This window comes from Amblyomma americanum, chromosome 10 (assembly GCF_052857255.1).
Source record: "Amblyomma americanum isolate KBUSLIRL-KWMA chromosome 10, ASM5285725v1, whole genome shotgun sequence".
NCBI lineage: Eukaryota > Metazoa > Arthropoda > Arachnida > Ixodida > Ixodidae > Amblyomma > Amblyomma americanum.
In genome coordinates, this window is record NC_135506.1 from 67,604,771 (window position 1) to 67,618,856 (window position 14,086).

The 14,086-nt window shown below is 50.6% G+C and overlaps 1 protein-coding gene across 1 annotated transcript in view; it reads left to right on the top strand.

Moving 5' to 3' along the window:
- Positions 1-8,309: 8,309 nt before the first annotated feature.
- LOC144108376 (uncharacterized) overlaps positions 8,310-14,086 on the top strand; it is a 32,431-nt gene continuing 26,654 nt past the window's right edge. The window contains exons 1-3 of the mRNA XM_077641625.1: positions 8,310-9,119; positions 9,227-9,374; positions 9,443-9,828. Coding sequence (XP_077497751.1) covers positions 8,310-9,119; positions 9,227-9,374; positions 9,443-9,828 — 1,344 coding nt within the window. The remainder of the gene's footprint in view (positions 9,120-9,226; positions 9,375-9,442; positions 9,829-14,086) is intronic.

The window sequence follows — 14,086 nt, forward strand, 5'->3', positions numbered from 1 at the left end:
CCATCATGCTAAACTTGTCATCCTTGATGGACGCCCAGAAACTTTGCGCTGTTACGCGGATCCCCCTGGATGACAGCAACAATGTCCCGGTGCAAATATATTTTGCATCTGGTCCTGACACACTCCGCTGCATGGTTTATCATGTCGACAGCAGGAGCCCTCCCGAGGAGGTGCGCGCAAATATTCGCTGCTCAACTCATGTTATACTGCAAGCACGGCCTATGGGTCGCCGGGGCTCATACCTGCTCATCCTGCAAGCCCCGTTGACTCTCCCGAAGTACCTTACCTACTACGGTGCGATCGTCAAACCACAGCCCTTCCGACCTCGTCGTATTTTTTGCTATCACTGCCACAAAGAAGGACATATGCAAAATACCTGCCCTAATCCAGCAGCTGTGGCCGATGAATGAACCAACAGCTCATTGTGCCCTGTGCAAATCGCCGGACCATGACATTCGCTCCCCCGCTTGTCCAAAGAAGAAGCAAGCGAAGAAGTTTCACAAGTCACCTGGAAAAATGGATGTTCCTACAAGTAATCGCTTTGCAGCTCTCGCATGTGACAACAACGACTTCCCTGAACTCCCATTATCTGAGCCTGCTGCTCACCATACGTCTCCTCGCCAGTGTACATATGCACAAGCGGCTCACCTTCCCGGATCAAATGGTACGCAAAAACGTCCAGTGCATCCATCACATGTGGATACCACAGATGAAGACACAGCTTTCGACAATGCAATCGCGGAGGCTCGCCGCCGACTAGCTGAACTCACCCAGCGTCGTTCTCAATCCTCTTGAAGAATTCTCATAACTCGGGAGCAATCATCAGAGGAATCACCTTGGGTAAGCATTGGCCACAAGCAGGTGCCGACCACCTGTTAGCCGTGACTCCCCACAGTGGATAAGACATTAGCGCTGATGAAGCAGGTGACATCCCTCATCGTGGAAGCTCTTCGGCCTCGTCATGGATAGCGCATCATCGGTGGTGGTGCACTGGAACTGTCGAGGATTCGCTAGTAAGGCCACTGAAGTGAACATCCGCCTTCGCAACGGAAAGCTGAGGGCATGGGCGTTCCTACTGCAAGAGCATAATGCACTACCACGCCTTTCAGGTTTCTGCGCATACCATTCACCATCTATCCCTGATCGCCGTTGCACCGCCTCCTCCCTCAGCCCAGGTAAATCTGCAATTTATATTCACAGTTCAGTTCCGCACACACCGCTCGACCTTTCACGGTGGTGCAACACACGTCAAGAGGTAGTCGCCCTTCTCGTAAAACCTGCACGCAAACCCCTTATTCTAGTTTCTTTTTATAGTCGTACTGGCTCCGCATCTCCCAATCTGGGATGGGTTCGTTTTCTACGTTCTACCAACTCGTGTATCCCTATTCTAGTTGGTGGCGACTTCAACGTCGCACACACTGCGTGGGGTTACCCATCGGATTCATCAAGGGGTTCGCACATCCAAGGGAGCTTTTCGGATCATTCCTTTCAAATTTAAACCACCCGAATACTTCTACCCGCCCACAAGGTGGCTCGTATTCACCTGATTTGACTTGGTGGTTAGGCCCCGGTAACCATCGTTGGGCTGTTGATTCTGATACTTGGGGTAGCGATCACAGCCCTATTTTTATCTCCCTCACGCCTACGCGTCTACGGAAAATACGCCGCACTGTACGAATAACATCATGGGACTCTGTACGCGCAGACAATCATTTATCTACATTCAACCCCTCTTCAGGATTGTCTACTCTATCTGCTGTTCTCGCAACTCCCACTATTACCACTACTGTAAATGAAGACGACCCAAACCCGGACATACATCTCTTGAATCTGTGGGTGGTGGTGGTGAAAAACATTTATAAGCAATTAAATTTTTACAGAAAGGTGATTGGGGTAGGACCCTATTCGCCCTTTCCCCTCACAGTACTAGGTGGAGCCCCTATTCCGGGGCCCCATTGGCAAGCAACGCCGCCCGCGTCCGTTGAACCAAGGCCTTTCGGCTCTTCAGGTCTTGACAGCCGAGCAGGGCCACCTCCCAGTCCTCTCTGGTGGGGTTGGGGTTGGGGGGGATAGATGGGTTAGATCCACACGCCCAAATCATGTGGAAGGTGTCAGACACCTCCCCACAGAACTGGCACGTGCCATCAAAGGATGTATTGAAGTGTTTAAGCCCCGCCGGGCACAGTACAGTGTTAGTGAGAATTTTGATGAGGAGGCGCTCGACAGCGCGATCCAGACCCTTAGAAGGGGCCGGGTAGCGCCGGTGCTCCTCCTTGTAGTAATCGGTGATTTGTTTGAATGTAATGGCCAGATTGTCCTGATTGGGAGTACCCTTCCAAGGACAGGGAGATAGTCCGGGGAGAGAGTGCGCGGGCGGCCTGATCGGAGAGTCTGTCGCGCACCATCGTCTCCATCAGCTTGCCGACACAAGACGTCAGAGAGATGGGGCGAAGGTTCTCCACATCGATAGGTTTGCCGGCCTTCGGAATGAAGGTAACGAGAGCAGATTTACAATCGAGAGGGAGAGGAGTCTCTCCGTCCCAAATGCTATTGATGTATTTGAGTGAATCTGTGGGCTCTTCGTCGCCAGGCGGATCTTTACGCTACTCGTCACCCCGATGACCCTTCGGCTCTTCCTACTCTTCACCGCGCTACCGCACGGGCGCGGCGCTATGCAAAGCGGCTAGGCAGGCAACGCTGGGCTGCATGGTGTGCCCGCCTGTCCTCTACGCAGGGCAATCGACATCTTTAGAGAGTGTTTCACGCCATGGAGCGCCCTTCTCAGGTTGCAGATTACACAGAGAGCATTCGCCTCGCGCTAAATGTAGATGAGGACACATTTGCACAACAAGCGGCCCGTCAATTTTTTCCAAACCATGACTGCACCGCTACGTCTCCACCTGACTTATCGGTAACAGAGCCCCCCGATGGGAGTACTTCTGACCTCACCATGGCAGAGCTGCTGGCCTCCATTGACCGTTTAAAAACTACTACTACTCCCGGGCACGACGGCATACCTAACTCCTTATTCCGTAACTTGGAAGGGAGGGCTTTGGAAACCCTACTTGATACTTTTAACGAAGTGTGGCTTTCTGACGTAATGCCGGGAGACTGGAAGCATTCTATTGTGGTTCCAATACCCAAGTCAGGTCAGCCTCCAGTATCTCTCTCGGCCCTTCGTCCAATTTCTCTTACCCCTACCATCTGCAAGCTTTATGAAAACATTCTAGCCGCACGCTTATCATGGTGGCTGGAATCCCATGATTGTTACCCAGATTCCCAAATTGGTTTCCGCCCACAAATTAGAACGGAGGACGGCCTTGCTTCTTTGGCTGCTGACGTGCTTGACCACTCTCCGCAGAGTCACCTTGTACGAACCGTAATCGCTACAGATATAACAAAGGCATATGATAACATCCTTCACTATGCCATTCTTGCCTCCCTTCAAACTCTTGGTCTCCCTCACCGGTTCCTCCTCTCCATTCACGCCTTTTTAGCAAATCGAACCTTCAGCGTGCGTGTCCACGGAAAGCCCTTTGGTAATTTCACTTCCAATAGAGGAGTGCCGCAGGGCTCCGTTCTCGCCCCCACATTTTTTAATGTGGCTTTAATTCCTCTTGTTCGAGCCCTAGAGACCATCCCTTCTATCCGCGTGCTTGCATATGCCGAAGATATCAACTTGTGTAGCTGTCATCCAGATGCGTCTATTCATCAGTCGGTCCTTCAACACGCGCTGAATGTATTGACATCTCGCCTCCCACCTCTGGATCTAACACTCTCTCCTACTAAATCATGTTTCATTCGAATTGGAAATAAAGCCGCCTTACGGAAAGCTCCCGCTTTAAATTTTACGGTACATAATTCTGTGATTCCTCAGGTAGAAACTGTTCGTATTCTTGGTCTTCTCCTCCATACATCTGGGACTGGCACCCCGTGGCTGACAGCCACCCGTAAATCGACTCACGCTACTCTATGTCCGATTCGTCGCATAGCTATGCGCTCTGGTGGCGCACGTGCTCATACGGCCCGCCAGCTTGTGCGCTCTATCCTTCAGCCACGGATAGTATATCAGGCACAATTTCAACGTCTCACCCGCAGACAGTGGGACTCCCTTGAAGCTATCAATCGTGAGGCTATGCGCGTCATAACATATCTGCCTTGTTTAACACCCATACCTGTGCTACAGGAGTTCGCCCAACTTAATACACTCAGTGAAATCATCGACCAACGGGTGGCAAATAGAGCTCGAAAACAGTCTCTCAAACTTCATCGTTTAAAGACACTTCCACCGTGGTCCTATTGCCATCTCACTGACAATCGCCCCACTTTTTCCCCGTCGGGATCAGCAGCGTATCTGCCTGAAGGGTGCATATTATACACGGATGCATCTCATTCTGCAGAGAGGGGAGTTACTGCTGTGTATAGTCTATCTCATCCGCATCTCAACTCTCGCGCGACGTATACTGCGGATACGTGCACTCCCCTGGCATTGGAACTTCGAGCCATTTATAATGCCATTGCTTCCCTTCCGCTCGTTCCAACATTCAATACAGTTCACATTTACACCGACTCCCGCGCCGCCCTTAAACAGCTTAAGGCTGTTCGACGAACGTTCCAGATTTCACAATCTATTCATGTGCTCTGCGCAAAGTATCCATGTCCTGTGCGCATACACTGGATTCGCGGCCGTGCCCAGGATCCACATAACATTCAAGCGGATGCTATGACTCATCATCATACATTAGACGATCCGCCACGTTCCCCTCTTCCCCCAGATCCGTTCCTGTCCCACGTTTCCGATTCCGAAGTTCTGCGCGAGCGAACACGTGCTCTAATTCCTCCGTGTACGCACCCTCGCCCCCGTAGTCTTACTCGGCAGGAGGAGGTATCCGTGCGCCGGATTCTGGCAGGGGCGGCTCTGACACCATCTGTCCGTCATCGGTTGCGTGCCAAAGATCTGCCAGTACCTGACAGGTGCCCTCACTGTAGCGCTGCACCAGACATATGTGATGTGCGGCACTTGTGGACGTGCCCAGCGACGGCTGCTATCAGAAAACGGCTCCTCAGGGAGGTGGGCCTGGGGTGGAACCGCGAAAGTGACTACGTGAAGTGGACAATGGACAACCGTTTCACTTACAACCTCTGCGACTACATCAGCGCAGCGGTTCTTCACTCCTTCTTTTAACTTTCAATCCCGTGCATTCCTTCCCCCCTTTCCTTTTTCAACTTATCCCTCATGGCACACTTCTCGAATAAAAAAAAAGACTACGTGTCACATCCTCCCGCGTCCGAAGCCACTGCTCGATCTGCGCGGACCAAGCAGGTGATTCCTACACTGGAGTCAGTACTTAAGGGGGGGGGGGGGGGGGGGTCGGGTGGAGTGGAATCATACGGTCGATACCAGTGCGTCCAAAATGGAAGGGTGGTAAAGTGCGTAAACGACGCTTTGTAATTAACCCCTACGATATTTTCTCAAAAGCAGGTTCAAGAAGCGTTGAGTTTCAGTGGCGGCGCCAAGGGGACGCACCTGCCGCGGTGGCTCACTGGTTTGGGCGCACGGCTACTGATCAGGAGTTCCCGGGTTCGAACCCGACCGCGACGGCTGCGTTTTTACGGAGGCAAAAGGCGAAGGCGCCCGTGTGCCGCGCGATGTCAATGCACGTTAAAGATCCCCAGGTGGTCGAAATTATTCCGAAGCCCTCCACTACGGCCCCTCTTTCTTCCTTTCTTCTTGAACTCCCTCCTTTTTTCCATCCCCTACTGCGCGGTTCAGGCGTCCAACGATATGTGAGACAGATACTGCGCCATTTCCTTTCCTCAAAAAACGAAATATTATCCTCCAATTTTTTAGTGTTGATTAAGGTTTCCGTCATTAGAGGGCACCACGGCGAGGACGCTGATTGGCCGAGGCGCTTGCTGGCGCCACTGGCGTTTGATTGCCTCCCGCCGGCTGCCCGTCAGTTCACTCGAAGACGCCGTGCTGTGAGGCCGCATCTGCGCTGAGCTGCAGCAACGCGAACGCCTAGTCTTGTACCGGTATGTAAAGCTTAAATGTTCGATTCCTTTTGGGACTCGTTCATAGCTAATTTTCACAAATGTTGCCTTAGTATAATTATCATTCTTGCTTTAGTCAACTATTGTTCATTTATATGGGTTTTTGGCATCTTTGCGGGACTTTTTTCAGTCGGGCGCTTTCGTCCTCGGGAAGACCGTTGATAGTTTTACGCCTTGGTTTTTTGAAGCTAGACTGCCGTTCCGAAGTATTTTCAGCAAATTCCGCGTATTGGAGTGCCGTTCTCGTATCAGTGAGGTATTTTTTTTTAGTTCTACGACACTTTCCTGATATCTGCGTTCGTGCGGGCCGTTGAATGAGGCTCCTTGCCGTGACTGTACCGTGGGGTACATGCCGAGTTTTTCCGCGTTCCTGGCGTCCTTCGGGGGTAAGTGCTGCGTTTGCAGGTTCCATACCAATTTTGAGGGGCGTTCTAAAATATTTGAGGTGTAGTTGGTGAGGCCCTGTCTAATGGCGGCCAGACGCCGTGCCTCGCCCGTTGCTAGCCCTCGCTGTAGAACCTTAATTCAGGGGAGAAGCGTCCGCCATATTCGACCGTATTTGCGCGGGCGGGAGCTTTGCGGTTCCGTTTTAGGGAGTTCCAGGCTAGTAAAATTGCATTCCTGATTTACTTCAGCTTTCTGCCATTGATAGCATGTATACGCGTTTTCTGCACATAATTGTGAGCGCTCTTCTGACAGTTCAAAAATTCTGCTTACGGATATTCGTTTTTTTTTCTTGGAGGTTCGAGTGACCGTTTTGGAATATTCAAAGAAATTTTGCCTCGTCGCGTTCGACTCGTTAATTTGCAGCATTCAATCTTTTTAATCTGTTCCGTGCCCTTCGCCGCGTCTGGCTTGCGGAGTTCGCGTTTGATAGGCATGTTACAAAATTTTGGGAATATCTAGAATGGTGGGGTTCATTGTTTCAGCTTTTTAGGCGCGAGTTCTGCGGCTATAACTACTCTCTTTAATGATCTATAATAGCGCAAATTCATCATAACTACACAAAGTATCACCGTTAAGAATGTTGTTCGCTGACGTCGCGTTTGGTCGCCTTTTTTTAGCGTTTATTGAGGTTTCCGCCATTAGAGGACAGCACGTCGAGGGCGCTTATTGGCCGATGCTGTTATTGGCGCCACTTGTATTTGCTTACTACCCGCCGGCGGGCAGCCCTTGCGTCGTGAGTAGACCCGAAGGCGCCGTGCTGTGAGGCCGCATCTGCGGTGAGCCGCTGCAACGCGAACGCCTAGTCCTGTATAGGTATGTTAGGCTTAAATGTTCGATTCCTCTTGGGAAGTGTTCGTTGTTAACTTCAACGAATTTCGCCTTAGTACAATTATCATTCTTGCTTTAGTCAACTATTTCTCTATTTTAGATGGGTTTTTGTGGCACTTTTGCAGGATTTTTTTTTCAGTCGTGCGCTTTGTTCCTCGGGAAGACCGTTGATAGTTTTACACCTTGGTTTTTTTTTTAAGCTAGACTGCCGTTCTGAAGTATTTTCAACAATTCCGCGAAGTGGAATACCGTTCTCGTCTCAATGAGGTATATATTTTTTAGTTCTACGACACTTTCCCGACAACTGCGTTCGTGCCGAGCGTTGACTGACGCTCCTCGCCGCAACTGTTCCGTGCGGTAAATGCCGAGTTTTCAGCTTTCCTGAGCGGCCGTTTTGTAATATTCAGAGAAATTTCGCCTCGTTGCATAATTTTAATCTGTTCCGTGCCCTTCGCCGCGTCTGGATTGCGGAGTTCGCGTTTGATAGGCCAGTTACAAGATTTTGGGCAATATCTAGAGTGGTGGGGTTGATTGTTCCAGGTCTTTAGGCGCGAGTTATGCGGCTATGTAAAATTTTGTACGTTAACTTGCCCGGTGGAAATATTTTCTGCGGAAGCCAATATGGCCATTCGAGTGAACATTTGCATGAGGGAGGCGGGGAGGCCAGCTTAATGACGGAAGACAGGCGTGGCGTCTTGTCAACCTGGCGTTCGCCATTCTTAATTATCCCCAGGCCGCACGGACTTGCGACAAAAGTATTAGGCCCATTTCTATTACGATTGGGTTGATAATTTTTGACGCCGACATTGGCGTTTTGGTTGACTTCCTTTGCGTTTTTGACGTGAATTTGAGGATTTTGTGCTTTCAGCCAGTTTTACAGCTTGATCCGCGTCGTTGTAGATTTGAGTGCCGCATGGCTGTTCTACGGGTGCGTATAGCAATTTTTTTCCTTTGCAGCCGCTCATCCACTTCGGACGACGATGGGATCCCAACAGTTCTGCCTGAAGTGGAACAACCACCAGTCGAACATGCTGGCCGTGTTCTATGGAATGCTGTCTAACGAAGCTCTGGTGGACGTTACGCTGGCGTGCGAAGGTCTATCGCTGAAGGCACACAAGATGGTCCTCTCCGCCTGCAGCCCTTTTTTTCAAGCGCTCTTTGCCGATAATCCCTGCAAGCATCCTATTGTGATACTGAAGGACATGCGCTACACGGACTTGAGGGCGATAGTCGAGTTCATGTACCGCGGTGAGGTGGACGTGTCGCAGGACGATCTCATGGCGCTTTTCAAGACTGCCGAGATTCTGAAGGTCAAGGGTCTCGTGGAGGACACCAACGAGAACAAGAATGGTGAACTCGTGACCAGTGTGGACGGTGCTGCAGACGCTGGACCCGTGGGTTCGCCGCGTGCCGAATCTCCGCCGCTCAGTAAAAGGAAGAGAAGCCGCCGGCCTCGGCGGCGCTCATCTAGCGACTTCAACAAGAGCGACTCTGAAGACGCTCCGCCGGCGACGCGTATCAAGGTGTCCGATAGTCCCGAAATTATTGAGGACGTTAGTTTGTCTAGTGATTGCGTGACTGACCTTCCCGCCGCGTCTCCTTCGAGTCGCGCTTCTAATGTGGCGTCGTCTACTGCCGTGCCTTCAGGCGATCGTCACGGTTCAAGTGTTCAGGCCAGCATCTCTCAGCATACTCCGGACTCGATTGGGGACAACGCGGTTGAAGGCGACGATGCGGACTTCGATGTGCAGCCTTTGGACGTTATGGAGGAATCTACGTCGACCGAGAACGTAGGTGGCCCCTTGCTGCTGTGCTCCCCGTTTAAGAGTCTGTGCCCGTAACAATTGCCAAACATGTTCTTAGTTCTTGCGATACGCCTTTTTTTATTTCTTCTCAGGTTCCAGTGTTCCCAGATGTTGCCTCATCGTCACAAGCAGCAGGGGACGAGTCACAGCTGTCTGCTTACACAGGGTCCACATCCGACAACTCTGCCCTTCTTCCTGCTCAACCTTCACTGCCTTCAGACATTTCTATCATGAGTCAAGGTAAACAAAGTTTTGCTCAAGTTTCTCGGCCCTGTTGCTGACACCATCTCGTAACTTGTCATTTGCAGTAGACATCAAGCCGTCACCAAATAGTTTAACACCATACGACGACAAGACCATAGCACCTGTGGTCGCCGCCTCCCCAACCGCCGCGCTATCCGGGGACAGCGCGTCCACCGCCATGGCAGCCACGGACGCGTCCGGCGTTCCTGCTATCGCCGGCCCGTCCGGTTATCAGCAGTCGACACCATCTCATGGTACGTATCCCGTCCCTGACCACCCAACCCACCTGCACATTTTTTTTTCTGTGTCACGTTTGCCCCACGGTGATCCTAGCCTCTGTGGTGATTCGGGGTTCAGCTTTGCTTGCAACGCCGGGGGCTGTGCACATGCTACGTTTGCATCGGGCCCCACTGAAAGCCGGTCTCTGGTTAAGCTGCCCTGTCTTTGGGCTGTAATTTCACTGTGCAACGCTTTGTTTTGCATTTGTCTGTATCGCCATACTCTGTACAAATTAGACAGCAGTAAAGTTAATTTCGCCTGCTGCTTCCCGCACGGAGGCTTCCCAGAAGACGTCCAGTCATTTGTCGGGTGTCATGTGTCGTTCAATCGTCGGCGCTTAGTCGCGATCCGCTTTCGGTTTTCTGGATCCTGGAGCCGCCCTGAACAAGGTGAGTTCGCGTCCTGGTTTTCTGAGGGTGCCTGGCCACGTTACTTCTAGCTTGCGGTCTTCACTCGTTCGGTTTTCGCGTCGCGCGCAATTTTTGCATCGTGCCGTTGGGTCAAGCATCAGTGAAGACTCCTCTTCGATGGCCATTTTCGCTCAGTGTCCTTCGAAGTTCAACGCTTTTTTTTTAATTTCTGTAGGTTAACTGCTCGGTTATTAGGGTTTTAATCTTAACTGTGCGTTCTAAATGTGCCTGTATTGCTCTGTATTTGCCGTGTACAACATGAAATAAATGGGGAATTGGTGGGGTTTCTAGTGTTTTTATACGATTTTGACACGGGGTCAGCAAATGTGAATGGATGCTTGTGTGCCTGTCTGTGTGCGTGTGTGTGAGAGAGAGAGAGAGAGCGCATGGCTGCAAGATACCCAACACGAATAATTTCATTGCTCGTCTCTATACACTTCACTACACGGGGAATAGCGGTTGTCAATCTAGTGCCACTCGAGCGGCCAGCTTCACTAGTCATTAGTTCGGTTCGATTGCCAGGCTTGCGCTTGGTGTCAATGACTGGTGGATTTGGCCATAGAACACATTGCACGCGAACCCTCTACACACGTAGGAGCAGTGGGGGATAGGTGGGTGTTCCTTGTTGGGGGTGGCGTGTGTGCAGGTGCTGTGGCCCGTGCAGGTGGACGTTGGTTTCCACGAGCAAGCTGCCAATCGTCGTTATGTTCCAAATAAAACTTATTTCTTTGCGTTCTGTGTACTCCTCCCTGGCACTTGCGCGAACCCTTTTGTGTTTGCTGCTGTGCGAGGACTTAGTCGCGCATTGCAGGAGCTACGGAGTTCAGGAGCTAATGAGACTCCAGTCCCCTTTTCAGAGAAACAGCAGCTTCTGAAAAGGATACCCGTGCCTTGTATACCCTGCCTCGACGTTTTTAACTGACCGAAACACGTGTCGTGAGATCATATTCGAAAAGAAAATGCCATATTGTAAGAAGGAAGCAATGCGATATCGGAGGAAACAAGAATCTAATTTTAACTAGTCACTGATAATCGCCTAAAATCTCGCGGTGAAACCTTGCCATTATTCGTGTACCCACCAAGAGGCCTCGGTGGGGTGTCTTGTCTGAACATCTTGTTTGGAGCGGTAAGCACGGTCTACTAGACCGGAACGCGGACGAAAAGGTCACGTGAGTGATGTGCCGAGTGCGACAGCAGACCAAGCAGATGGACAGGAAAGTTCCAGGATCCCCCAGGTGGTCGAATCCATTCCTGAGCCCTCCACTACTGCGCCTCTTCCTTCTTTCACTCCCTTCCCTTACGGAGCGGTTCAGGTGTCCGCCGATGTGAGACAGATACTGCGCCATTTCCTTTCCCCAAAAACGAATTTTCAATTTTTACACTTTCCTCTTGAGGAATATTGGTAAACTGCCATTCGTATCTGAGTGAACCTGCCATATGCGCTCCACCCTATTCTTATCCTTTTAGTATGATCCGGATTATACTCCGTTTCATACATCAGGCGCAACGCAGTGAAAGGTACGGAAATAGTCCGGACGGGAAAAAAAATTAATCTAGATTAGCTGAGCTAATCCAGGATATCCAAAGCGAAAGATATTGGCGTTCACTGCGTTCGTTGGCGTTGACAATGTTCTAGACGGCGATGGCTTTGAGGAAAGGAAGGGTTCATAACTGGCCCCCTGGATACGTGGACGCCTCATTCGTGCTTTGATTCGTGGTGAGAGAGATAGAGATGTGGAATGAATGAATTAGTGTTGACAGCGTTGTGGCTGACATGCGGCATCTGGCCGCAGCGTTCATTTGGCGTATAATCTCTCGCTATCAACCATAACCTGCACGCGACCTCCCAGGGTGGCAGGGAGGGCGCGCTGCCTATCCAGTGTGCGGAAAGCAATCAAAGCAGGCATTTGACGCCAACGCCATGTACATGAAAGCGAGATTGAGGCCTCCACTGACCACGGAGCCGGTTGTGCGTCTTTCATTTCGTGAAAATGAACAGCCTTTGCAAAGTTGTCAATGCAAATGAATTCTATGAACGCCGTCGGCTCACCCGAACCGTGCCGTATAGGAAGGAATAAAAGAGGGAAGGAAAGAGAAAACTGAAATTTGCATTTTGAGGAAACGCGCGACACAGCATAGTGGCGAGACACCTGTGGCTCGGTGTGACTGGGGAGCGAGAGAGAGAGAAAACGCGACGGAGTCCGCGGCGGCCACCTGCGTCGTGCGTGACGTCACTCGTGCTCCGACATACGCCGGCTCGAGCGAAGCGCGGTGTTGACTAGCGTAGTGAAGCTTTTCGCTTCAAAAGAAAGGCGTGTTACTCCGCGCTTGTTCTGTGCCCGAGTGGTCTATGGCACAAAAAAGCGACAGCGTTTTAATAAATAATAATAAATTAATGACAGCGTTTTAATAAATCATAATAAATGTGTCATGTGGTAAGCCTACAGGCAAAGTATTTACTATGTTTGGCTCACCACAAATGACTACTTTTTGGTCGCGAATGTAGGCAGCGTAAACAATAGCGCTAGCTCTGACAGCGTTGCACATGGCGTTTGAAACGGAGTATAGCTGTCACTACCTGCCCTAAGGAGATCTATTCCCTTACCGCTTCCAGTAGCTCGCTACCAATTGTGAACCGGTGTTCCCTTGCTAGACTGTTGAACATTACGTTGGTTTTCTGCATGTTAACTTTTAGACCCACCGTTCAGATATGCCTGTCTAAATAATTTATAATGCTTTGCAGTTCATATCCTGAGTGACTTAGCAAGGCAATGTCATCAGTAAATAGCAGATTACTTAGGTATTCTCCATTAAAGGGGCCATATCATGCGCATGTCGTGGGAGGATATGTTGAGATCACGGAAAATGATCAGCGTTCCTTAGTGAGTACAGAATCTCCTAGACCGGCCAGAGCTTGTCCAAGAAAGCTGATGGCTCCTTTTGATGACAAAAGAGATGATCTGGACGTATATCTGCAACGATTCGAGCGGATAGCTTTGGGGCAAGGCTGGGAGCGTAGTGTATGGGCCACGGCATTGAGCATGTGTTTAGTCGGAGAGGCACTGAATGTGTTCGGGAGAATGCCTGCTGCTGATTCCATAAACTACGAGAAAGTCAAGAAGGCACTCCTCCAAAGATTCAGGCTTATGGCAGAGGGTTTTCGTGAGCGATTTCGCACCGCCAAACCTGAGGATTCTGAAACCGCTAAGCGGTTTTCCTGCAGGCTGACCAACTATTTCTATAGGTGGCTTGATATGGCAAACACGAAAAGAGTTTTGAAGGGATGCGTGACAAGCTTGTCACAGGGCAATTTTTAGCATGTTGCAGCTCAAAGCTAGCGCTATTCGCGACAGAAAGTTGTGTTCATTGGAAGAGTTCGCCGACACTGCAGACCAATTCCTCGAGGCTCAAGGGCTGAGAATTATGGGCAAAGGAGGAAACACAAAAGGACCTAGAGACAGATGCGACAAAACCAAGAGCATAGGGCGGTGCAAGGTAAGCGCACTTGCCTTACGATCGAGAACTCGGTGGACCCTACACCCGGATCGTCTTCTTACAAATTGACCATTAAATCACTGGCCAACAAAAGCCTCACGAATATACCAAACAAGATTTTACAAGCTAACTTGGACGCGTGCCTCTGAACCAAAGGTTTTCGGTGCTTCACAAACAGGACAAAGTCCAACACCACTGCAGTGTGGCTTCCGACTCTGACTGCCGTAGAACGGCTGGAAACGCTCACCAGTATTTCACTGACAAGCGAAATCTCAGTGCCAGTACAAGTGTATTTAGTTGAAGGCTCCGACTTGCAGCGCTGCGTCGTCTACAACGTCGATACCACTGAGGATCGAACTGCACTCCAGCGTGAGCTGTACTGTCCTACGCACCGTGTCATCCAGGCCCGACGCATGGGAAAGGGGCGCTCTTGCATAGTCACCTTGCAAGGCCCTCTGTCACTACCAGCCCGTCTGTACTATTATGGCTGTATTTTACGACCTAGGCCATATAAACCTAGTGCGG